Genomic DNA, 24,722 nt, shown 5'->3' on the forward strand with positions numbered 1-24,722 from the left:
TCTTTTGATGTCTTATCTTCGCGATTCGCGGTGCCTCCATGGCTGGCGCTTAGATACCTAGGTACCGATAATATCTCGGCCAAGACTTTATCCCGAGGCAAGATGACCTTGGAAGATCCGCGAGCTCGGAGATAATAATACTTAGCAGTCACTTCATCTCATCCACATCCTTACGTAATTGACACCTCGACGTTGGCTCAGTCAGAGAGGCACACTGCTCTGGACCTCGGTGCTGACGCGCAGAGTCACCTGGTACATTGATGTTGCGGCACATGGACTACCAACCGAGCAAAGAGCGTGCAAGAGTCGTATGTGTACGGTGTCACCAACGGAAGGTATAATACCAGAGCCATGCCATTTCCAGGACGATATTTGTAGCGATATGGGACTGATTCTCCTTAGATTCGATGCGATGTCCAAGATGACCGTGATGGGTGCTGTGGCAACTGTCGCAAATCTCAAGCAGCTTGTCGGTCTGTAAGAAACGAGATGCTCCGCCGTCACCTTTCTGATCTCTACTCTATAGAATCTTTGAAGGCAGACGAAAACTGCGCCAGCACAGGCGCAATCGTGACGCTGATTCCAGTACGGTGCCAAAAGAAATATTCCCTTATGGCGGGGACATATCTGGAGCCAATTTTCCAAGTCCAGTCAAACTCACTACTAGTGGACATGGAAGACTGTCACTAGCAGAGTCCGAATCGGACCCACCAACTGTGCCAGCCGCTCAAGCAGCGAGCACGACTGCGGCGGCGAAGAATCATCAGCTCAGGGCATTCGAAACTTCTGCCAATGACACAGCGTACATTGCGGATCACTCGATCTTGCAGGGGGCGGCTGGTGGTGGGCGAGAACCAGATGTCTCCATGGGAGAGCCATCATTCTTGCCAGACACCCCAAAAACTCTGGCTATGATCCTTCAGGTATCAGAGGCCGACATTCTACCTGCGCAGCCCCTTCGTGGAGCTTTGATAGACTCCTTCTTTGGATGTCTGGCCGACGGTTTCCCCATGATTGAACGAGAAGAAGTTGAATCGCCCAGAGCATCGGTTCTGCTCCAACAAGCGGTTTGCTTCGCCGGCAGTCTTACGCGGCCATCTAGCCCGCAATGGTCTCTCGTCGACACAAAGACGCTGTACGATAAAGTCATGCTTTTGATCTCACTGAATTACGAGAGAAATACTATCACAATTCTCAAGGCCATGTGTCTGATGACTCTTTGGAGTCCCAAGTCTCCTAATCGAGTCAGTCTCGTCGGGCCCTGGCATGTGACTGGCTCAGCTCTACGTCTCGCCATACAGATGGGGATGCATTGCAAGTCTACCATACTAGGTAAACCAGATACAAGTTGTCGCCTGAAAATAATTTGGATGCTCCATGTAAGCTAGGCCCCTTTCTATTTGCTCATACACAACTCTAAACCTTTCCAGGCCAGCGATTGTGTGCTATCCATGATCTTTGGTCGACCCCCGCTATTGCGATCAGAAGACCTCGACATTCCTGTTTTGACCAAAGACGACTACAATGTCCTCACAAAAGGGGCGCAAGTCTTCATGGCAGATATGTTGCTGGCTCGGATCATGGGACAGATCGCAGAATTGACATCCAAGGGTTGTCTGACCCCACAACAACGGTACCATTTCAACCAGTCTCTCAAGACATGGGTGCGTGATCTTCCCCCTGAAATCCGCCTCTACACACAAGGGACCAGGATGCCGTACCACTTCGCCAGCATTGAGGTTCACATAGCATACCTTGGGACCATTATTCTCTTGCAGGTCCTCACGCCTGGGTCCGGGAAACAACCGATATGCTCAATCACATCGATCATCGCCGCTGTCACGATGGCAGATCTTTACGAGGACATCCTCTGCAGGGATCAAGCACCGTATCTCACTGCGGTACACGGTTTCTTTTGCACAGTGGCAGCCATTCCGTTACTACAATACAGAGCGGCGTCACCAGAGTGGGAGACACGACGAGTTGCCAGCTTAGACGTGATCTCCTCTGTCGTGAGCAACTTGCAGAACAAGTTTGGTGTGGCATTTACGGCTAGTCGGAAGATCGCTCAATTGAAGTCTGACAGAGCATGTGCCATTGAGCCTCAACATCCTGCAATCGACACATCTCCCCAGCCAGCCAACCGCAGGCTGGCCGCTCACGAAATTGATGAGCTAGAGGCGCTTTTCCCGTCATTAGGTCACTGGTGCCCCGGCCTCGAGACCATAGCTGCAGGTATGGATGCCGAGAACGTGCAGGGTTCAATGACACCTAACATGGGTTCCTGGAATCTGGACACGCTTCTTCGTGAACCGAGGTCTATCCTCGATGAGCTGGGCGGTCCCTCCGCATTCATGGACACCTTGTTCGACAGCAACGACGCTTTTGGCGATATGGCCTTCGAAGACGCAACGGTGCAATCGTTTGAGTCACGAGGTGACTTTCAAGTGTGATTGTCGAAATTCAAGCCTGGCCGGAATGAGTATTAGTTGCATCAATGGCGCTGCATCTTGTGTGATGCACAAACGACAAGGTGTGACACCAAGTCAGGCAGGGGGCCGTGCAAGCATGAGCACGACACTCTACTTCCGAGAGGATGTTACACGATGTTCTCAGGCTGAATCGCACACCGCATGTGGCGTAATGGAGGTTTTGGCCGGCATTCTTCTTATCTAATCGCGAAAACTCAAAGGCACTAAAAGCGATGATGCTTTCTGAGCAATGACAGAATCTGATGAGACTATGATTCCCCCTTATACTGGCACTGGGGCTTTGAGACGGGTCACACTATGTGGAAGCAATTAATGGGGGGAATGGCTCCTTAATTTGAATTATCTTTATTCAATTCAGCAGTGCGTCTTGGGATTGACTCCGAAATCACTGTCATCAACTTTTTTTTTCTGGCTTTGGAAACTATATAGTATCACCAAGGGGCAGGTGCTAGCTAGTGGTACCCGTTGGTCTTGGGGACCTGGGACGGCTCGTCCACGGAGTCCAAATGAAGGAAATCTGCCAACTCTGCATAATCACATTGCCACAGGCCACCCGAGGAGGCTGGATACTGCGATCGGTACCCGATGAGCCGCTGAGCCTTCTTAGTCATGGTGTTCGCGACATCGCGACTGATCTGGAACGGGTAAGCCTCTTCTGGGGTGAGGTAGCTGAGACTAAAAGTGAACGCGAGGCCTCTGCGCTTTTCGTCATTGGTTCTATTGGCACCTCCACCATGCACTGTTTTGCCGGTGATCAGCAAGGCGTCACCACGGTTCATCTCCGCAGGAATGGTGTTCTCGGGGCATCCCATGTCAGTGAAGTCTGTCCACTTGTTCGACTTTGGAATGACCCGCGTTGCGCCATTGATTTCGGTGAATGGGGTGAGTGCGATGAGGAAATTGACCACAGCCTCAGGGGCCTCAGGGCCGAGTAAGTTGAAGACTCGAAACTGACTCTGATCGCGATGCAGTCTCTGTGCCTTGTTCCCCGGGTGGATCTCGATGGCCTGAGCCGCTGACATCCAGTAAGAGCAGTTGTCTTGGGCGTAGACAATTTCGAGAATGCTGTGGAGGAGTCCTTTGTTCAATATATTATGTCGGAACAACTTGCTGTAGGTGACCAGATTGGTCAATCGTTTCGTTTGGTTCCCGTGGAATTCCTTCAATGCTTGCACGTCGCTGAGAGAACCTTGCTGGATTGCCTCGAATGGAGCGTCGATGTCGCTATTGAGCTCTGTAACCTCGGCAGGGGAGAGAAATCCTTCAATGATGACTCCGCCATACTCGAGCATCAACTCATGAATCTTTACTGCGCCCACAGACGGCTTCACGCGCGGGATTGTGGCGTCTGTCATCTTCGGCTGTGTTGTTATAAAGTTGTGGTCTTGTAGAAAGAGGATACATCAGTCGGAAAGGGGTTCAACTTTGTAGTCTCGACGGCTGAGGGTTTTGGTTTTGGTAGCGATACGTATGACATAGATAAGAATGCCTGACCACCTTGAACGGTCGCCACCAAACTCAGTTACCCGAATATGGCTTGGGAGCGAATGAATGCCCCGCCGACACTCTTTGCCGAGTGCCGTCGAACGCCCAAGATGGGACAGCCGAAACCAAACCTTGAATTCCACAAAGCCGGGCGGCATTCAAGGTTATGTCTGACCTCAAGGAAAGGGCAACAATAGCCGTCCTGACTTCGTCGATCGTTCCGTCCAAGACCCCAGACCCTGCTGTAGAACTGAGGCTCCATAGTTGTTATCACGTATCTATACCGGCATCCGGGACGCACGAAGCTGGTACTTGTATCGCACCGCTAGGTCTCCAAGAGTTCTCTGGTTGGTGTAGGCACTGTCTATTTCGGTGGATAGTGATCGACTTGACGCATACAAAGATCTTGAAGATATTTTTTCTTTGGTCATGTCTCGTCCTTTACAAGGAAAGGTGGCTATCGTCACGGGAGGGTCGCGCGGTGAGTGAAGGCGAACCCAAGACATCAATGGGGCATTTCTAATTCTGCACGCCTAGGCATCGGCGCCGAGATTTCGAAAGAGCTGGCGCGGAGAGGTGCTTCTGTGGCTCTGACTTATGTTTCATCGCCCGAAGGAGCGCAGGCGACAGTATCACAAATCGAGTCCGAGTCTGGTGGGAGTGTGCAGGCCATTGCTATACAAGCGGACTGCAGTCAGCCGACAACGGTGGTCGCGAAACTTGTAGCAGAGGTTGTCAAGAAATTCGGCAATCAGATTGACATTATAGTCAACAATGCCGCAAACGGGAGCGATCAAACACTGGATCAAGTCGACGCCGAGATATTCGACACCATGTTCCACACAAACGTCCTCTTCCCGTTGTTGCTGGTCAAAGAGAGTGTTCCATACTTTAGCAAAGGAGGACGAATTGTCAACATCTCCTCTTCTGGAGCTCGAACGCGTACGTTGTTGTTTCATGCTCGATCTTGCCGAGTTATTTGAGGTCGGGTAACTAACCAACCACTTCTCTCTAGCCATGCCATACTCAATTCTCTACTCGGCAACCAAAGCTGCTCTGGAAAGTATCACAAGAACATTGGCGCAACAGCTCGGTACGTATATGACGACATATCAAGTCTTGATTCACATCATATCTCTAACCCTCCTACCTTCGGTGTTGCAGGCGAATCACACGAGATTACAGTCAACGCTGTCAATCCTGGACCAGTTAAAACTGACATGTAAGGATTCAACGGCGTGGGCGAGAGCGAATGTATGCTAACGATGCACTAGGTGGACTGGAACGGATGGGGTTGAGGAGGTTGAAAAGGCGATTATCCAACGAACCCTAGCGGCGAAACGCATTGGTCTGGTAGACGACATTGCGCCCATTGTAGCCTTCCTGTGTGATCCTAGTGCGAGATGGATCACTGCCAATGTCACTTGCGCCAATGGAGGATTGATCATACTGTAAATGTGGTCTTGGTTCGGTCCCCAAGGCTCGTACGCGTTGATCCGTGGTAGAGGTCAAGAACCTGGTCTTATCCTCATGGACCGTATTGGAATTATGATAGGTACTTAGTATCTTACGACAAAGAATGCTCGATCACATGAGTGCTTCACAGCACTTGGATATAGTGAACGTGGCAGAGATGTTAATCAATACCCACTTTCCTTTCCTAAGTAGACGTTTGATCTTAGCTTACCTTAGTGTGCATTATCTTATCTTATCTAACCGCCGATCTGGCTACTCTAGGTCTAGCGTAATATCAACCAGGAGGAAGTTGCCACCCCCGCAGTTGTCCTTTCTCGACTTGTCCTACAGTAGTCGGTAGCTCCTATTGCGAGTAACACCTGCGCTTCCTTGCACCAGGGGTGGTTATTCTTCTGTAGACACTAGAAAGCTCGCGATGCACTTGACACGAATGCTCATGCATGCGATCGCCTAGAATGAGACCAGATGGTGCTCAAATTGAACACTATCATTTCGACTTCCTCAACACTCATTCAAGCCTTGTCAGAACAAACAACCTGTTATTCTATCTCGTAAGCAACGTTGTACTCGGTAAACTGTTCCCATAGATTTGACTCCACTCAACTTCAACAATGGCCGACCACCAGCCCTGTAAACAACCCAGCCGAGTTCGATATCCACCAAAGGCCATCCGACCTCGTTTTTCGCGAAGCAAGTCGGGATGCCTCGGCTGCAGGATTCGACGTAAAAAGTGTGACGAGCAGAAACCAGCCTGCAAAAGCTGCAAGAAACAGCGACTGATATGTTCCTGGCCGAGTGCTGAGCAATCCATTCCACTGTCGCGCGGATTTGCATGGCAAATCAACCTCAAGGCTGGAGGGAGAGTTTCAAAAACAGCCACATCGATCAGCAGGCCTGATATTGATCAATTCTCGTCGCATGCGACCTCTCAGAGTACACAAAAGTATGCACCTGAACAGCACGAGGTCATTCGCAGCCTTGGTTGGCCTGGATTTTCCCTCGGTGTGCAAGCTTCGCCTGACTTCCACATGCTCCTCGAACACTATGTCAAGATCACCAGCCACGCCTTGACTGGCCGTGGGCATCTTGCCAATCCCTTCTTGTCCCCAACTCTGGAATTAGCAATATCAGATAACTTGGTCATGCACGCTGTGTTGGCTGTCAGTGGCATTCACTGTCAGCACTCCACCAAGGATTCGGAGGTGCTCCTGGCAACGTACAAGCACTACGGGACCGCTCTCAAAGGGCTCAAATATGAGTTGACACATTGGGTGGAGGGATCCTCCTCTGAAAAATCTCTCAATCTTCTTCTGGTGGCTATTTTGATGTGCATGTACGAGGTAGGATGCACCGTTGCATTTCTCCAAGTGACCTACTTGAATTGATCTGATTGTGTTCTGTTACAGGCTCTCGGAGGTAACGACAATGGCGCATTGTTACACCATGTGCGAGCCGCCCGTGAATTCTGCTCGCACCTAATCGCGAAGGAGCCGGTGGTACAGAGTTCGCCACTGGCCGGAATGCTCTTCGAAGCTTACGCCTATTTTGCAGCCCTTTCCCACCTGGAACAACGCCCGATCCTCGAGTTGGCGCCCGAGTACGATCCGATTCTGTCAAACTTTGACTGCATCAAACAGTGTGAGACATTCGGCTCCTACATGGGCTGCGCATATCGACTTTACGAGTTGATCCCGACAATCGCTCGATTGGTCCTGTATGAGAAGCGAAGCATTTCTCGGAACCACAACCCGAAAATCCAAGCTCTGTACGAGGACATGAGAAGAGCCGTCACCGGGTGGTCAGCAGAGGAAGACCGAGTATGCAGTTGTGCCGAGAAATTGGCTGGCATGATTGTGCAGAACGTGCTACTCATGCTCCTTCACGAATGTCGCATTGATGAAGGCCAGGGTCCCCAGCATGTCATGCAAGACATCCAACCCCTCATTGAAGAGACCATGTCTCTCTTCGAAACCATAAGTCAATCTCCCGTCAGTTCCGTCCTTGCATGGCCTATGATGATTACGGGCTCGATGATGCTTGAATCAAACCAACGCCAGCGTTTACTCAGCCTCGTGGGAACACATCATACGCACACTGCGCTAGCAGATCAAATAGTCCGGCTACTCCACTGGGTCTGGGAAGGTGGAGACGAAGGTACGTTCGGGATCACGGGTCTTGGAAAGGTTGCTAGACAACACAAGACGTATTTATGTTATGCATGACTTAAAAAGTGGCTTGTGGCATGTGTGGGCTAAACAGTCCCAGGTTATGAAATTCATGAATGTACCATATTCTTCGTCTTCCGGGCAATAGCTAGAATTTAAAGTGAGTTCTGTTTGACCATCCGAGTCAACCTTTTTGCCTGGCACTGGAACACAGCTGGTCACCACCGAGCCCACAATCTCGGTGTGGTGCCTTCAACCTCAATCCTCGTTTCGGTTCTCCTCGGTGAAATGTCGAGTCGGACGTACGAACCAGTACACGCTCGCTGCTACGAGAACGCCAGCCACGACCACAGAGGCCCAATTCATGTACTCGAGCGTGACGGGAAGGTACAGCGGGAAGCATAGCCACACACTGATGAAAAGGCACCAGATGAGGGCGATACAGGCGATCGGGGTCCCGAAACGATGGAGGTTGAGCCACCTCTGAGCAGGGAGATAGTCTCGGCCCCGGTACAGCGAACAGCCAAAGGTCAATGAGAAGCTGACCGTCCCGAGCACCACAGCTCCTCCCAAGATTGCATTCAGCGCCGTTAGGGAGCCGATTTGGATCGCGCCCAGCGCAATGACGAGGCCCAAGTTGACCACCATGGCGTTGCACGGGAGGCTATCTGCGGCCGACAATTTCGACGTCCACCTCGAATAGGGGAACTGTCGCTCCCGCGAGAGGGACCAATAGAGGCGGCTCCAGCTGGTGAACGTCGACACGTTGGCGATGTAGAAACTCAGGATGACGCCGACGCTGCCGATGGTTGCGAGAGCATTGGAACGACAAGAATCGAACAAGAGCTGGATGATCGGCTGGTGACCCACGGGCGCCAGTAGATTTTCCGGCTTGGTTATAGAGAACGAGTAAACGATGGTCATGGCAAATCCGGTTACCGCACTGATGACCGACGATCCGATGATGACCTGTGGGACCTGTTTCGATGGCCGATCGAGCTCGTCCGTGATGTGCGTGATGGCATCAAATCCGCTGACGCACAGGACAGATGGCAACAGGGCTAAGAAGAAGACGACGCCGTTGGATGACCAGCCGGATTCGTTGACCACGTCTACAAAGACCTCTCTGGGTGATGGTTTGGGCGTGGCCCGTACGAGGAGGCTGACAAGGATGAAGATTGCCGTGATGTTGATGACGCCGAATGCGCCGATCAAGGTCGGCCCCAGCACGTGGAAGATGTGTGGGAGATTGATCACGAAGGCTGCCACGGCCCAGGCACAGTAGACGAGATAGTACTGCCACTGAGGCGGCACGTATCCTGGGTTCAGTGCCATTGCGAGCCCGAGAGTGAGCTGGGCCAGATAGAGGTCGGAAGCAACGCCGATGAACCACCATGTCGCAGTTGTGGTCCAGCCGACGAGAAACCCGAAGAATTTCGCGCATCTCGGGGGTCCAAGGTACTGGACCCAGTATGCCGGGCCTTGTAGGTTCGGATTGTCAGTCTCGTTGAACGAGTATCGATAGAAAAAAACAATGTCGCAGGAGGATGGTGTATCATGTGCCGCAAAGGCAAAGAAATAGGGTAAAGCATGAAGTGTTGAGGCCACAGATCACTCACCAGAAGAATGTGGGATCGCGGAAGCAATCTCTGCCACGGCCAGCCCAAGAACCAGTTGGAAGGAGGCGCCGAACAGGAACGCCCAGATGTAGTATGGCGACCCACCGAGGCCTATGACAAGAGACAGATAGGCCCCGACGGCGAGAGGAGTGCATGTGATGGAGAAATTCATGGCCAAACAGTGCCAGAGGTTGAAATGGACCTTTGGCTGGACTTCGCCGACCATTTCGCCCTCGCCGCTGCGAGCCGAATACCCCGTGGAAGTCATGGCAAGATCTTTCTTACTCATACCGGTGTCGTCCATGTTGGTGTAGGTGTGAACTGTAACAATCGAACCGTTCCAGTGTGGCGACTCTCTTTCCTATGGCACGCATGGTCTCCCATCGAGTCTTTATATTGATCTGCTGAGTACAGGCCGAGCTCGATATCAAGATACGAAGGCTTCGTATCAGCGGTTCAAAGAACCAATCGGCAATTCTTCTCCCCCGCAAAAAGGCAAAGTCGCCACAATGTACCGCATCGGCCATCAGATCTAGCTGTGCGCCCAACGGTTGTTTAACCAAGCCAGGGTATGAGGTTGGGAAGAGTGTCTGTGTGCCCTTCCCCTCCTGAATGGACTTTCTCGCCGAGGGTTGTGGGTTGCCACTCGAAAGCATTGTCGTGGAAGATCCACAGCTGCACTAGTGTTCTATTGGTCAGTCAAGCCCGAAGAATCCGGGGTAACGCTCGTTATCTAACCGCCATTTCCAAACCTCTCTCCTCATCTGGGAGAAGCGCGACATTGGGTAGTTTATGGTGAGTTTTCCAGTCAAAATGCGACATTAGTTGGGTGGGGTCCCAACCATCGATTTGGATCAGCTGGTTACCCCTAAAGATATTAATGATGTGAGACGGGAGAGTAAAGGTAACACTTCCCTTCACACCAAGTCTGTTGTTGAATCCGACTTTCCATCTTTCTTCTCCTCTCATTGCAAATCATGGCTTCGTTCACCGTCAACTGGCCTGCCGTCGTCGTGGCATTGAGTGTGGCCTATGTTACACGCTACATCTGGCTCGAGGCTCAGCATTCACGAAAAGCACGTCGACTAGGTTGCAAACCGGCCTTTGTGCGGCCCAGCCGATTACCTTTCGGGATTGATATTATGCTTCGCTACGTGAGAGCCACTGAGGCACAAGACCAGCAAAATGACGATCTCGCTCTCTACGATGAACTTGGTCGGCGGCCCACCTGGTACCAGAACATCATGGGAAATTGGCACCACTATACCGTCGACCCGAAAAACGTGCAAGCGATCCTGGCAACGCAGTTCAATGATTTCGAACTTGGTCCCCTGCGATCTGGCGCATTCGGGCCATTGATCGGAAAGGGTATCTTCACGAGCGACGGCAAAGAATGGTACGTTGGTTATAACTCCTAACCCCGGTCAGGAGCACTATGCTCATGTCAAAACCCAGGTCGCACTCTCGAGGGCTCTTAAGGCCTCAATTTACCCGGTCACAGGTTGCCGACTTGGCTCTGGAGGAGAGTCACGTCCAGTCTCTCTTCGACTGTTTGGCCGTGGGAGCGGATTCATGGACTGGCACGGTCGATCTTGCCCCTCTGTTTTTCCATTTGACACTTGATTCGGCCACGGAATTCCTCTTTGGACAGAGCGTGCACTCCCAGAAAGCTGCCATGATGCGGACAGAGAATCAAACCACGCCACGAGAACTCGAATGGGCATCGTTTGGGCAAAGTTTTGACAATGCGAACTTGGCGGTGTGCTATCGTTCACGATTGATGGACCTTTACTACCTCTACTCGCCCTCTTCATTCCGCAGAGATTGTCAAGCAGTCCATCGATTTGCGGAATACTACGTGAAACGTGCGCTGGAAACGGATGAGCCGATGAGCAGCTGTGGAGAGAAGAGGAAGACCTACGTCTTCTTGGATGAGCTTGTGAAAGTGACAAGAGACCCTCAAGAACTCCGGGGTCAGCTTCTAAACATTCTACTTGGTACGTTTGACTTCTCCCTCGCCTTCGGTGCAAGACCGTTCCCTCTTCGAACTCGTTCCGTTTTCTCGCTGAGATGTTGACAAATTCCAGCCGGTCGAGATACGACGGCAGGGTTACTGGGCTGGACGTTCTACCTCCTTGCGCGCAACCCAGAGGTTTATTCGACCCTTCGCGAAGCCATCGTCGACCAGTTTGGTGCATACCCTTCCACGGCCGCCATCTCATTCGAGTCTCTCAAATCGTGCACTTACCTACAAAACGTCATGTCTGAAGTCCTCCGTCTCCACCCGATTGTGCCAGAGAACGGGCGACGTGCTGTTAGAGACACGACCCTTCCACGAGGGGGTGGGCCTGACGGTACTTTGCCCATCTATGTTCGTAAAGGCTCCGAAGTCGGCTACAACGTACACATCATGCATCGACGTACAGATATCTGGGGACCTAATGCCAACGAGTTTAAGCCCGAAAGGTGGAGCCATCTCAAGACCGGCTGGGAGTATCTCCCTTTCAACGGTGGTCCACGAATCTGCCTGGGTCAACAGTTTGCTCTGACCGAGGCAGGCTATGTCATTGCCAGAATTGTCCAGAGGTTTGATCGGGTGGAAAACATGGACCCATCGCCCGTCACAAAGCACCGCTTTACGGCGACCACGTCACCTGTCAACACGCTTGTGAAGCTGCACGAGGCTGTATCGTCATAGTGGATGATGAGGAAAAGTCCTTAGGTCGCATAGAAAACGAAGTTCCTATAATTTATGCTTAAAATGTCCAACTCTTTTGCGCATATTCTATGCCCAAGGAATCCTTGATTTTTTCACAAATTTAGCTAGTTCGCTGGCAACACAACCCATGGTGAGTTTCATACTTTGAAATGCATGCCAGTCCGGTTCTCAAGAACGCTTCGCAAAGCTGCGACCAAGGTTCCAACGAGTTCTGCTATTTCAAGCTCGGTGATTGTGAAAGGAGGGCACAGAAGAGTTGTATCGACCGCAGGAGAGCAAAGCCCCAGCACATACTAGAGGGTGGTCTTGGAAGGTGTGACCACTAATAAAGGCTCCTTTCCCAGAGCTATGCTGCTGGAAAATCTGCTGGACTTTATCGCTGACTAGGACAGCAGAAAGTGTTAGGTATCCTGCACCCAAGACCTTTTCCGATTCTTTAGGTCTGGAGGCACGCCGCCCAAACTCTGCCAGGCACGATAACTACCAACACGGCCCATACCGCACATGACCTCGTCAAACACGGTGAGTATTCCATATCGGTGGCACAACTCGATCAGCCTAAGGCAGGAAACGCTCGAATCACAACGTGTTTCTCGTATCCTAAGGTTGTTAGTTCTGGAACCCCCTTTCTCTTAAGCGAAGCTTAGCCAGCGATGGGCATTAACAAGAGCTTGATATTTCTTAATCTAGTAGCTACCACGTCAGGCAGTTGAGCACAATACGGTGCGACGTGGTGGGTACGGGACAAGGATAGAGAGGGTGCGTGACATCTTTACTGCTACCTATTGAGTGGCAGGGAGAGGAAAGCCCAATGGTCCCCCAGAATGCGAGACGAGGCTTGAGAGAAAACACTGCTTCGAGGGACTCCCGTTGATCTTTATGCCAGGCCCTCGTCCTACTTGAGCCCCTTTCCCCTTTTCTTGCCTGGGTGGCGATGCGCAGCAGAAATCCCCAGCTGTTCATGATCACATCTGGTATTTGTAGGAAGGATCGCGATCAGAGATCTCAGTTCCTTCCCTCACATGCCCTTCGTTTCTAGCTGTTGCCTTCCACACCTCTCTTCTAGAGAACAAGACGCGAAGGAATGTCCATCCAATTGCGGCAAGAACAATGCATGCCAAGCTGCAAGCATGCCCAGTAAGAAATTGCGGGGCTTCGTCGAGGATGTATATCTGACCCGATATGACCCCTCCAATATTGCAGAGGGTCAAAGTGATGCCCACAGTGGCTGCTCGTTTCCCCTCAGGCGCTGTATTGCTGGACAGCCATGCAAAGTTGCCGGCTGCACAGCAAAATATGCTGGTCGTGATGAGGAAGCATGCGAAGTAGCGGACTCCCACGGGAACTTTGTCCGCTGGTGCCAATAATATGGCATATCCGGCCATTCCAAAGGGTGTGGTTGGCACTGTGGCCAGGAATTTCTTCTGATACCGATTGGATAGGTAACCGACCACTGTCAGGACGATAGCACCCCAGAGGAAAACTGATCATACGTTAGCTAAATGCTTCCATATTCCCCAGAGCATTTGGCTTACCTGGTACAGCAAGGTACTGTGCCTGCTTGGTATCATATCTGAATCCGTTCTTCAGGATGATAGGAAGGAAGACGGAAAATCCTGCAAGATCAAGTTATTGGTCTTGATCTCTGTCACGATCGACACTCGGGACTTACCATAGACAAGCGTCATACAGAACATGTGGTTAAATGCATACACCCACGTCTTGATATCAGCCATCGCCATCATCACGTCCTTTTTCTTATAGTGCCCACTTCCGCCACTATATGCCCGAGTCTCATCATCCCGATGCTTCATGATCTGCTTATCCTCCTGGTTCAAAAACCATGCACTTTGATAATCCTTGGGTATGAGAAAGAAACAACCAAAGGAGAAAATAACAGTAAAGGCACCCTCGATAATGTACAGCCTATTACGTCTATGAGTCTTCATGCAAATATGATGTGATATCCCCGGGAAGACGCCGGGCTCAGACTTACCATCTCCACCCTGGATACCCTGCGAGACCATTCATATGGAGGATGGCAAACGCGATAAGTCCTCCAAAAGCACTCGATACGGCAATGCAGACTGGCTCAATTTCAGTACGCTGGCTTTGTCAATGATCTTACACGGCATGTTGCAACTTACTGTACACCCAGCTGACGCGGTAACCTAGTTCTTCTCTTCGATAATAGTTTGCCATCATAAGCACCATGCTGGGAAACAAGAAGCCTTCGAAAAGGCCCAGAAGCAGCCGACAGACCACGAGGCCGGCAAAGTTATGGATGAACCCATTCCCGAGACATACAAGGCCCCATGCCAGACTAACACCAGGGATGACTCGATTATATTGCAGCCTCTTTGCCAGGAGAGACGACGGCAATTCCGCGAGAATGTAAAAGATGTAGAAAACCGAGACAGCGACCTGCATGAGAAGTAAACTTCATGACCATCACATGATAATAGGACCTATCATCGAGAAGGAGTCTCACATTCAATTGTTTTCCCTTCAAGCCAATGTCCTTGATCATACCTTGTGAAGCCGCAAAACCAATATTACCTCGATCGAGGAACCCCAAGAGCATCAATATCAATAGGGTAGGCATGAGGTAGAGGTCAATTTTGCGAACCACACGAGCCTCTCGGCGCTTCATCTCAACATCCGCCTCAATTTCGGTTGGGTTCTCGACAATGTCGAACTCCTCCACATTGGCTTTCATATCTGAGATATTCAACATAGCTGATGAAGGCTACAAGCAGAAAGGCGTGATCGTATATCTCAAAAAGTAACTGTTTGATGGCTGATTGCAGGATGAAGCTAAACAAGAAGTGCCGTTCTCCTGGGCTCAAGATATAGTCCTGCGAACAGCATACACTATTCTATGTTGATGGTTCAAGTCGTCCTCATTCTCTGAACTCCGAACCGAACTGCTGCTTCCCCTGATTCCGGAGACAACATACCAATAGAAACTGGAGACCCCGGTTTTCGAAACCTGCATTCCACTCCGCTACCCACATTTTCGGACCTACTGCTCCTCATCGCCCGGCACAATAGTCAGGCATCCGCGTCCACCCGCTTGGGTCTGATCTCGCCTAGAAGGGAGGAAAGTTCAGTGGACCGCATTTTCCAACCGAGTGTTTGCCCGCGCGGGCTAGGGGGAATAGACTCTCTCTAGTAGACTAGTGGGGACAAAGTTCAAACTTCTGGGGAAGCCTGCTTTATTGCGATTTGCAGAAGTGGCCACGGAGGAGGCGCGGAGGTCGCGCTCACGTGTTGAGCCCGAAAGGCATTGCGCAAGGCTGGGATCGTGAAGGGGCATTCGGCTTCGCTGCCCCGCAACCCCGCAGTAACTTAAAGAGAATACGAGGTCCGCCATTCATGCATGCCCGTAACCACCGAACAGAGCGTTCGGCCACAGCTAGCCATTCGGAAGCTCTCAGAATAAATTTCTTTGAGGTAAATTTCCCGTGAACTCCGAAAGCATGGGTGCTATGCCAAATTTCGTCTTCCGGTGGAATTGGAGGCGACCAATATTAGTCACTCCGAAACGACACGGTTCAAAATGGCTGTTGGGCCATCCGCGGGGATAAATCTCTTGCCATCATGTCGGAATGACATGTTTTCCCTGATTGTTTCTTTGTACAGAACATCAACGCACTTCTAGCCGAAAAGAAACTGCTAACTCCTCGTGCCTAAGTCGTCCTACTGACATGAAAGGAAGGAGTGGCACCTCTTTCTGGACGCAGAGAAAGACGATGATGTTCATTTCAAGAATATACAAATACAGCTGTATCAGGGCATAAGGAAGTTTGAAAATAAACTAAGGCTGTCACTAAGAAACAACAAGAACATCCATACAATTTGTCTTAACCTAGCACAACTCACAAGCCCCCCAGACTGAACTGCAGAACCATGGCACAAAGACCAGATTTCGAGGCCGTCCCCTATCGAGGACCACCGCTATCCAACGTCCCTGACGACCTCGTTGTACCGGGAGTTCTCAATTTCGACGATGACGAGAAATTATGGGTGCCGCAGGCGCCCGATGTCTGGTTTCGCCCATTACTCTTCAGCACGTCGCAAGGTTACTTCGTCAATCTGCTGCGCGTGCGTAAGTCCGGCATCCTTTCAAGACATCGACACGCCGGCCCAGTCCACGCCACAACGTTGAGGGGTCGATGGCACTACCTCGAGCATCCCTGGTGGGCGACAGAGGGGAGCTATGCCTTTGAACCTCCTGGTGATATCCACACATTAGAGGTCCCGGACGGGGTCAAGGAGATGATCACCATGTTTCATGTCACTGGGGCGTATATTTATGTTGATCCTGATGGGAATCCCGTCGGAGTTGAAGATGTTTTCAGCAAGATTGACACCGCGAGAAAGCATTATGAGAGTGTGGGTCTTGGTGCAGATTTTGTAAATCAGTTTATCAGGTAGAAAAATGGGCGGACTGTTTACTTCTCTTGGACATTCCCTTTGAAGATGAGTGACGGTATCGCATTGCTCTTGTATCGAAAGAAATGGGAACAGATCCTCTGAACGCGTACTCTGGCTTAATCTTTCGACACAGTGAACTATTGATATTTCTTGGACGGAGCACGGGATCATGTACCAGTAGGCATGCAATATGTTCACTGAGCTTGGGAGAATGGAACAATCGTTAACCGTGAGAAGGCATTTCAGCCATCAAGCTCCGCATCAAGTAGTACATGACCAAAGTATCTAGTAGTGATAATATGATACTGATTTAGTCTAAATTTTGCACCAAATGAGTTTCTACCCTATTCCCTTCTATGAACACAGCCCATATCCCACACCGTACGCGTTCACCAGAACCCAGCATTCTTCGTGAATAACACTCGCTGCCGATCCTGTTGAAGCTTCTCAACCTCATCGGACCTCAAACGCTTCGCCAGGCGAGGGAAAAGCGCAAGCGCATTTGTCCGCCCAATCTTCGTCACATCTCCATGACTGATGGGCAATGTATCTACCCAAGTCGACCCTTCTGTGATATTCTCGAACGGTGTATCTACTGAGAACAGAATCCTATCTATCCCAATTTCCGTCATCGCGTGAACAAGCGCTGGGGTAGAGAAGTGACCCGCTGTCGTCACATATACGTTGTTCTCTAGATATTCTCGTACAGTTTTCTGGCTTGGGAGGTCTTTGCCGCGATTTCTCTTCTCGAGCCAGTGGTCGATACGTCCAAGATGTGCTAGAAGCATTTCACCTGTAATTGCATTAGCTGAACAAATCGCATAGTTTGAGATATCCAGCGCCTACCGAGGTGGCCTAGCACAAGCTTCACTCCTGGATACTTATCGAAGATACCACTGGTAATAATGGCTAGCGCATGGAAACTCGTGTCTCTAGCATAACTGTAGACTGGGCCGAGGAGCCATGGACGAGCACTGTATAGCCTCGAGATCTCATCAGGTAAGGGCGACTTTGGATGAAGATAGACAGGCACGGATAATTGTTCCACCGCGGCCCAGAATTCATCATATCGAGGGTCATCGTAATGATACTCTCTGAGCTGGCCTTTGTCGTCGAGGTAGAGTTGGGAATCATGTAGCAGGACACCAACCATTCCTAGTCGTTCGACTGCCCTCTTCAATTCGACAACAGCGGCTTCGGTGGTGTGCATCGATACAACGGCAAATGCTGCAAATCTCTCCGGAGCCTGATCGACTAGCTCAGACACATAGTCATTGGATCGAGTCGCATAGCTGGCTGCTTCATTAGGATCTGTGAGGCCTTGAGGACCGGGCGTGTTCTGTGAAATGATGGCGAATTCGACTCCGTTGGCGTTCATCTCCTGTAGACGATCCTGGTGCAGGTCGAGAAGAGCGCGGCCGAGATCCTGCGCATTGCTTGACGCAAACTTGCTGCTTTCGACTTCTGCTTCCTCCGGCAGACAGACGTGCTCTTCGAGGATGATTTTGCCGCGCATTATGATACTAGCTCTGTGGAAACGTCGATCTGCTTGATTGTAGATCTCAATTGTAGGCCAATCCCATGTTGCCTGTTTCGTGGCCTGGATGTGTATCGAACATATATGGCCATGGCTCTATGCAAGACAGTGAGACTGGCCGATATTGCCCGAGTGGTACTGGTTGATCTTTCGACAAAGCAATGGTTCAAAGCCAGAGACGAGTTGGTACGAAAGGTATCCGAAGTGTGACACCGGACATCACGATCACATGATCGCACCCGAATCCGAACGTTCTACCACACCTCGGACGGACTTTCAATCGGTGATATTGTAGTGTAACTCCAGATTCCTGAGTGATTTCGTGGAGTTAATCGCGGTTATTCATTTTGCAATATCCGGGATGAAGCTAGCGATCGACCCTGGAACGTCGTACATGAGTGAGATACGGGGTAGCAGATGTCGTTTCAGGAATCGGCGCGAGAACTTGAGTTCAAAAGCGCAAGACGCCCAATCCCCATTGCACAAAGTAACGTAAACTATTCCTCAATTTCCAAAATGATTTCCAAGATCACTGCACCTTCGTATGGAAAGTTGTCTCTGTTCCCTCTCTCTTCCGAGGAGCCTTCTCACCGTTTCGAAGTCCACAACCCAGCTACTGGCGAAGTAATCACTACCGTCCAGGGCGGCGGTGTTGATGAAGTCGAAAAGGCCGTCAGCATTGCACAGAATGCTTTCAATGAATGGCGATGGGTTTCACCTCGGGAGAGGTCTCAACTACTATTCGCTGCTGCCGATCGATTAGAAAGTCACTCAGAAGAGCTTGCGCAATTATTGTCGCTAGAGAACGGCAAACCAGTATCTCAAGCTCGTGAAGGAGATGTGCCTTTCGTTGTGTCAGTATTCCGATACTTCGCATCCCTAGCCGATAAGCTTCCGCACGAACTATACGACAATGGAGGTATCTACTCGCAAGTTATCCACGAGCCATATGGAGTTGTTGTCGGCATACTACCTTTCAACTGGCCACCGATTCACGTCGGAGGTAAATCGGCGCCAGCATTGGCTGCTGGAAACACCGTCATCATAAAACCTGGGGAACAAGCGCCTTTGACCGTCTTGCGTATTGTCGAGATATTACAAGGCGTGTTTCCGACCGGAGTGATACAGGCGATCCCGGCGGCAGGAATCAATGTTCCCCAAGCTCTGGTCGCTCATCCTGATGTAAAGAAGGTTTCATTTACTGGTTCCACGCGTGGAGGGGCGGCTGTCGCGAAAATAGCTGCAGACACGATTACACCTTTATCTCTCGAGCTCGGAGGCAAAAATGCTTTGATAGTCTTTGATGATGCTGATGTCGACCTCGCTGTTGGCTGCACTATTGATGGGGCATTCTTCAATCAGGGTGAAGCTTGTACAGCATCATCGAGATTACTGGTACAAGCAGGCGTCCACGATGAGTTTGTCCAAAAGCTATCAGCTGCAGTTAGTTGTCTCAAGGTTGGCCATGGAAGCGATGAAGATACGCATGTTGGCCCATTGATCACCCAAGCCCATAAAGAGAAGGTCGAAGATTATATCAAAATTGGCCTTGAAGAAGGAGCGACAGTCATAGCACAGGCTCCGAAACCAACAGATCCAGCACTAAGTGGTGGCTTTTATGTTCAGCCAACTCTATTCAGCAACGTCACAAAGGATATGAGGATAGCAAAGGAGGAGATCTTTGGACCCGTTGCGACCATCACTCGATTTGATACTTATGATGAGGCGATTTCAATCACAAACAGCTCAGAGTATGGGCTCACGTGCGCCATATTCTCTCGTGACCAGACAACAGCAATGAAAGCGGCTAGACAGATTGATGTTGGAATGGCGTTCATCAACAACTTCAGTCGGCTGGCACTTGGCACTCCATTCGGCGGAGTAAAACAAAGTGGATATGGCAGAGAACACTGCATCCAAACGCTAAGAGAATACAGCCGACCCAAGAATATGTTTGTGCCATCGGGAGTAGGGCCTATTCCCGGTTGGAGGAAGGTGCCTGAACTTTTGAAGAAAGCAATCTGATTGTCATAGATTCTTGGGTTGTAGCTGATCAACTCGCGATACTAGATTCAAAATCCTCAGGAGTATAGTGATGAGATCCTGGGGCGTTTCCTGAGTCGCATGGACCTAAGCTTGCGTGTAACTGCATCTCTCGTGTCAAATCGTCAGCAAAAGCGGCGTTACACATAGACAATGTTGATATGTGCTCATCTTTGGCCTTCATTGCTGTAGAATACTCCTCACTCTTTAACTTCAGCCCCGCAGAAGCTCCGATGGTTTGGAACGATGAGAGCACAAAAGATGCTGTCTGCGAAATGTGACAGAGAACATTCAAAGCTGTGCAAACAACGGAGAGCATGATTTGGGCAGTGTGAGATGGGATTTCGTTATCTTCGACGCATGTGAAGATTGCCTTGCCACATCTTGATAACACCTCGACCATGTATTCAGGTGTTGGATCAAAAAGTAACCGGCTTCCCCGATGATTCTCCTCGGATGAGTATCTATCACAGCTCAACGCTAGGTTTATGGCGTTGACAATCGAGTGACAAGCTCTTGAACGTGAAAATATGGGGTCCTTCAGTGGTTCTGGGACATATTCAACGGCATTCAAGACGTCTGCGAGGATGAGAGACCCCAGGTGGTAATGTGCAACCAGCAATACTAATGTCATCAGCTTTTGGTTTCCTGCAGTATCAGGGACAAAGTGCGCCTACCGTAGTTCAGCTGACTTGCAGCACTCAAGATCAAATACTCACTCCCACACATTGACAATAGTGGATCGAAGATGTCACGGTATCGGCGAGACTCGAGCCGTATACGTTCTGCCCCCTTCTCAATCGCTTCCTTGTCGTGGTGGAGCAATGCATCACAGAATTGGCTGATGATACCTAAAAACATCGTCTTACAGGAAGTTGCATGCTCGAGAATTGTGACAATGAGATCGGCTGACAGCGAATCTTGGGATCCATGAAGCGATCGAAAAGATTGATCAAAGATGACAGCCCTCTGCAGAATGAACTCCCATACTTTGGCATCGCCATGCTCTCCCAGAAGCACCATAGGAACTTGGTTCACCAAAGAGCGACTCGTATCACAGACAACGCCAATCCAGAACATTGCATCTCTCATTCGTTGGCGGTTTTCGTTGGCTGAGAGATCCTCCAAGACCAAATCCAAGTCATGCTGAGTTTTTCGCGCGATTGGCAAGACTGAAGTGCTGAAGGCTAGTGGTCGTAATTGTCGCCACCTTAGTGGAGAGCGCAGGATGCCAAAATGTGTCAGCAGAACCTGGGTGCATAATTGGCCGGTCCCCGGATGGTCATTGGTCAGAGGCATCTCAGTAAGTGAAAACAAATATAGAGCTAGAATAGACCTGTAACTTGGACGGGACATTGCAGCGGAGATAGTTGTTCGTGCTCGGTGCCATAATTGATCACGGAAGTCTTGTTCCTTTTTCACCGCGCAATCGTAATCATCCCCCATCTTAAGAAAAGCATCCTGCAGAGGAAGCCAGCGAGCTGCATACGCATAAATCGCGTTTCGAAGAGCATTATTCAAGATGCGATTATTGCTAGTTTGATCAGTCACCTCCGGCTTACCGGATATGGAGCTTTTAAGGGCTGCAGTCTCGTCCTCGAGCGCATCAAGCTGAAGCACAAGATTCCATGCGGACACCTTTGTTCCCTTGTAACGGTCCAATGTATTAGCCGGAGAGATTGTACGAGTATGCCCGACCAAATTCATCCATATACTGAACGAAGAAACTCACAGGAGATAATTTCAAAAATGGACAGCAGCTGTCGCCAAACCATATGGCAAACCTGGCTTCAAATGTGGTGCTGTAGATCTCCCAGAGTATGTCATTTAGTGCCGACACCTGAACACGGCGAGATGGAGTGAGCTCGGCATCGAGGATGGATATGGAAGGTGATGGAGAGGTCTGCGGATCAGAGTGGTGTCGAGCCATGATCGGGGCAACAGATCCTATGGGGTCTGCAGCACGAGTGTGTTGCTGATTTTGCAATGCGTACACAATATCCTAAACGCCAATGGTCAGCCACACATTGGGCGCGGATCTTCCAGGAGAAGGGCGAGTAAGGGCAACTCACGGGCGCATCACAGATTTTTCCGCGACGAGTACAATTGCTACATCTATTACCCATCTGGAGTAGCGCATCGCATCCGATGCGAGCCTTACGACATGATTTGCAGCTCGTTCTCAAGCGGCGCGCACTCATACTGATTGTGGGCGTGGCTGAGGCTTGAAAGTGGTTTCGAATTGGGGAAACGTGGTGGCCTAGTCTCGATCGTATAACAGGCGGGTTATTTGATCGTGGGGTCGATTAGGCTAGCATTCACTTAGCATGAGATGGTGCTAAGAGCAGGGAGCCTTTTGTTGCTGGCTGGAGGGCAAAGAGGCACAGATTCGGTGCAGGAGCAGGATATCCTGGAAAAGAAGTCGACCGAAGACGGAAACGACAACCATGATTCTGATTGGACTTTGATGAGAATAGTGTTTGATATTAGTAAGGTGGAATGGGTATTCCATTGTGGGAGAGTATCCCGGAAAATAATGCTTGAGGTAACAAGATTGAATGGTCTCTCCACTGATCCGAATCACGTTGTTGGAAGAAGGTTTGCCGTGGCGACCTGAGGTCCAATTGGCGAACACTTGCCGACTCCGACTCCGATATCATTTCGGACCGAATTTCAGGCACACTGGAAGGGGACAGCATCGGTTCGCATGCCGTGAATGCTCGACATACGAAAGAGAAAGACAACGGCATGGCGAGCTGCTTGGTGTACGAGGTAGTTGACAGGATCTCGAATATATTAATATCGATAGCGGTCATCTGCAAGGAATCGTTTAGCAACAACACCATCAGAATCAACTCACCACATCATCTCCGCTTGTTACACTAGGGCATCATCCCATTATGTCTTCTACTAGTAAATCTCTCGATATTGCCATTATTGGCGGATCTCTAGGTGGTCTCTTTGCTGCAACGCCACTCCTGAGGATGCCACAAAAGCACCGAGTCACTATTTTAGAGCGAAGCGGCACTCCATTACTGCATGATCAGGGAGCTGGCGTTGTAGCTGGGGGCAATGTTCAAAAGTGGGTGGAGCAGTTTGATGTCTTTGGAAAGGAAGCAAAAGTAGGTCCATCACCTTTCGTATAGACCTCCCCCACAGGGCTGACAATATGAATTGCTAGGTTACCTCAAAAGCAAGGACATATCTCAATCGTGAAGGTGAGACAGTTGAGAAAGAAGAGTTCACCCAATGGATGACAAGTTGGGATCTGCTGTACCATCTTGGTCGAGCCAATTTCGATGGGCAACTTTCGGAGCACGTAGCTAGCCAGTGGGCGCAAATGAAGGATAGTCCAGAAGGCGAAAGGGTAAGGGACGCCTGGGGGAGAGCAAAGTATGAATACGGCAGATCTGTCGAGAGTCTCAAAGTCGTCAACGACAAGGTCGAGGTGACTTGGAGAGACACAAGGGAGGGATCGCCCAACAAAGGGGAACAAGGCACCCTCATCGTGGACTTTGTGGTCTGTGCCGACGGACCTTCTAGCGGCATGCGAAAGATGCTACTCCGCGACCATGCCGCACAGAGAAAATATGCGGGTTATGTTGCCTTCCGGGGGACCGTACTAGAGACCGAATTGGAGACTGCTGCGCAAGATGTCTTTGTTGAGAAATTTACCTTCTTCCACACACAAGGAACCCAAATTCTTGGCTACGCCATTCCCGGAGCAAACGGAAGCGTGGAACCTGGGAAAAGATTGGTCAATTGGGTTTGGTACTGGAATTTCCCAGAAGACTCTGAGGAGTTTAAAGAAGTTTTGACGGACTCGAAGGGTAATAGACATCGATACACCCTGCCCACTGGTGGTTATATTGGGGAAGAGGTGTGGAGACGACAAAAGCAACGGGCAGAGGAAGTCTTACCCCCTCAATTTGCCGAGCTGGTTAAGAAGACCAAGAAGCCATTTGTCCAAGCTATCACAGACGTCACAGCGCCAGAACAGGGAGCCCCGGTTGGTAGATTGCTGGAAGGGAAAGCTGCGCTATTGGGGGATGCTCTCGCAGGATTTCGTCCACATACGGCTGCAAGCACCAGCCAAGCAGCATTTGACGCTCTGATGTTGGAGAGGGCGTTTGCTGGAGAGATCACCTGGAGCCAATATGAAGACAACGTCCTTCAATATGCAAATACTTGGCAACGCAAAGGTGTCATGCTGGGGACGTGTAGCCAGTTTGAGAAGATCTCGACTCATTCGACACCCTTGAGCATGATGGCAAGAGACTAGGCAACTCGCGAACTGTAGTCTTTGACGAGTTGAATTGCATTTAAATCTTCGTTGGCAGCCACACTTCATCGGTCCTTGATTTCAAACCAGCCACATGGGAATGTGCAGCTGAAAGTTATTAAGAAGATGCGATCTATCGAAATGTCGATCCTGCTGGTAACATTGTAGATGAGATTGCGAATTATCAAATCATGAAGCATACCTAGGTACTGTAGATACGATCACTTTGCCGTCCATTAAACGCGTCACTGGCGCGTTCTAAAAGCGGCGATTCAGTTTTCCACGTGATCTGATATCAACCGGGATTTACCCGGTTACTGGAAGAGGCGCGAGAAATGTTCAGACGGCAAACCAGTTGCAAATTACCAACCTGCGCCCATACGTGTGTCCCAGCACTACTTTGGTTCAATCGCTTCGTTCGCTGATCTCGGTCAACTTCCTCCACCCTGTCTGACAAGATTCAA

At 50.3% G+C, this 24,722-nt stretch overlaps 11 protein-coding genes across 11 annotated transcripts; 7 read left to right on the forward strand and 4 right to left on the reverse strand.

Annotated features, from left to right (window-relative positions):
- Positions 1–421: 421 nt before the first annotated feature.
- Positions 422–2,453, forward strand: LTR84_007641 (uncharacterized protein; the record flags this gene model as incomplete). The annotated part of the gene is made up of 3 exons (XM_064851193.1): positions 422–477; positions 527–1,244; positions 1,431–2,453. The coding sequence occupies 3 exons, from the start codon at positions 422–424 to the stop codon at positions 2,451–2,453; spliced, it is 1,797 nt and encodes a 598-aa protein (XP_064710196.1).
- A 491-nt stretch (positions 2,454–2,944) lies between these two features.
- LTR84_007642 (uncharacterized protein) lies at positions 2,945–3,847 on the reverse strand (the record flags this gene model as incomplete). The annotated part of the gene is made up of 1 exon (XM_064851194.1): positions 2,945–3,847. The coding sequence occupies one exon, from the start codon at positions 3,845–3,847 to the stop codon at positions 2,945–2,947; it is 903 nt and encodes a 300-aa protein (XP_064710197.1).
- Positions 3,848–4,406: 559 nt separating this feature from the next.
- Positions 4,407–5,432, forward strand: LTR84_007643 (uncharacterized protein; the record flags this gene model as incomplete). Its single annotated transcript, XM_064851195.1, has 5 exons — positions 4,407–4,458; positions 4,515–4,919; positions 4,993–5,070; positions 5,142–5,199; positions 5,252–5,432. The coding sequence occupies 5 exons, from the start codon at positions 4,407–4,409 to the stop codon at positions 5,430–5,432; spliced, it is 774 nt and encodes a 257-aa protein (XP_064710198.1).
- Positions 5,433–6,481: 1,049 nt separating this feature from the next.
- On the forward strand, positions 6,482–7,675 carry LTR84_007644 (uncharacterized protein; the record flags this gene model as incomplete). The annotated part of the gene is made up of 2 exons (XM_064851196.1): positions 6,482–6,793; positions 6,860–7,675. The coding sequence occupies 2 exons, from the start codon at positions 6,482–6,484 to the stop codon at positions 7,673–7,675; spliced, it is 1,128 nt and encodes a 375-aa protein (XP_064710199.1).
- A 201-nt stretch (positions 7,676–7,876) lies between these two features.
- Positions 7,877–9,541, reverse strand: LTR84_007645 (uncharacterized protein; the record flags this gene model as incomplete). The annotated part of the gene is made up of 2 exons (XM_064851197.1): positions 7,877–9,099; positions 9,238–9,541. 2 exons carry the CDS (start codon positions 9,539–9,541, stop codon positions 7,877–7,879), a joined length of 1,527 nt encoding a protein of 508 aa, XP_064710200.1.
- Positions 9,542–10,214: 673 nt separating this feature from the next.
- Positions 10,215–11,935, forward strand: LTR84_007646 (uncharacterized protein; the record flags this gene model as incomplete). Its single annotated transcript, XM_064851198.1, has 3 exons — positions 10,215–10,633; positions 10,693–11,234; positions 11,325–11,935. 3 exons carry the CDS (start codon positions 10,215–10,217, stop codon positions 11,933–11,935), a joined length of 1,572 nt encoding a protein of 523 aa, XP_064710201.1.
- A 986-nt stretch (positions 11,936–12,921) lies between these two features.
- LTR84_007647 (uncharacterized protein) lies at positions 12,922–14,693 on the reverse strand (the record flags this gene model as incomplete). Its single annotated transcript, XM_064851199.1, has 6 exons — positions 12,922–13,439; positions 13,492–13,572; positions 13,629–13,882; positions 13,953–14,043; positions 14,104–14,380; positions 14,448–14,693. The coding sequence occupies 6 exons, from the start codon at positions 14,691–14,693 to the stop codon at positions 12,922–12,924; spliced, it is 1,467 nt and encodes a 488-aa protein (XP_064710202.1).
- Positions 14,694–15,868: 1,175 nt separating this feature from the next.
- On the forward strand, positions 15,869–16,396 carry LTR84_007648 (uncharacterized protein; the record flags this gene model as incomplete). The annotated part of the gene is made up of 1 exon (XM_064851200.1): positions 15,869–16,396. The coding sequence occupies one exon, from the start codon at positions 15,869–15,871 to the stop codon at positions 16,394–16,396; it is 528 nt and encodes a 175-aa protein (XP_064710203.1).
- A 389-nt stretch (positions 16,397–16,785) lies between these two features.
- On the reverse strand, positions 16,786–17,912 carry LTR84_007649 (uncharacterized protein; the record flags this gene model as incomplete). The annotated part of the gene is made up of 2 exons (XM_064851201.1): positions 16,786–17,189; positions 17,243–17,912. 2 exons carry the CDS (start codon positions 17,910–17,912, stop codon positions 16,786–16,788), a joined length of 1,074 nt encoding a protein of 357 aa, XP_064710204.1.
- A 537-nt stretch (positions 17,913–18,449) lies between these two features.
- On the forward strand, positions 18,450–19,958 carry LTR84_007650 (uncharacterized protein; the record flags this gene model as incomplete). The annotated part of the gene is made up of 1 exon (XM_064851202.1): positions 18,450–19,958. One exon carries the CDS (start codon positions 18,450–18,452, stop codon positions 19,956–19,958), a length of 1,509 nt encoding a protein of 502 aa, XP_064710205.1.
- A 2,918-nt stretch (positions 19,959–22,876) lies between these two features.
- On the forward strand, positions 22,877–24,258 carry LTR84_007651 (uncharacterized protein; the record flags this gene model as incomplete). The annotated part of the gene is made up of 2 exons (XM_064851203.1): positions 22,877–23,098; positions 23,158–24,258. The coding sequence occupies 2 exons, from the start codon at positions 22,877–22,879 to the stop codon at positions 24,256–24,258; spliced, it is 1,323 nt and encodes a 440-aa protein (XP_064710206.1).
- Positions 24,259–24,722: the final 464 nt, after the last annotated feature.

This window comes from Exophiala bonariae, assembly GCF_035927105.1.
Source record: "Exophiala bonariae strain CCFEE 5792 chromosome Unknown scaffold_3, whole genome shotgun sequence".
Taxonomy (NCBI): Eukaryota; Fungi; Ascomycota; class Eurotiomycetes; order Chaetothyriales; family Herpotrichiellaceae; genus Exophiala; species Exophiala bonariae.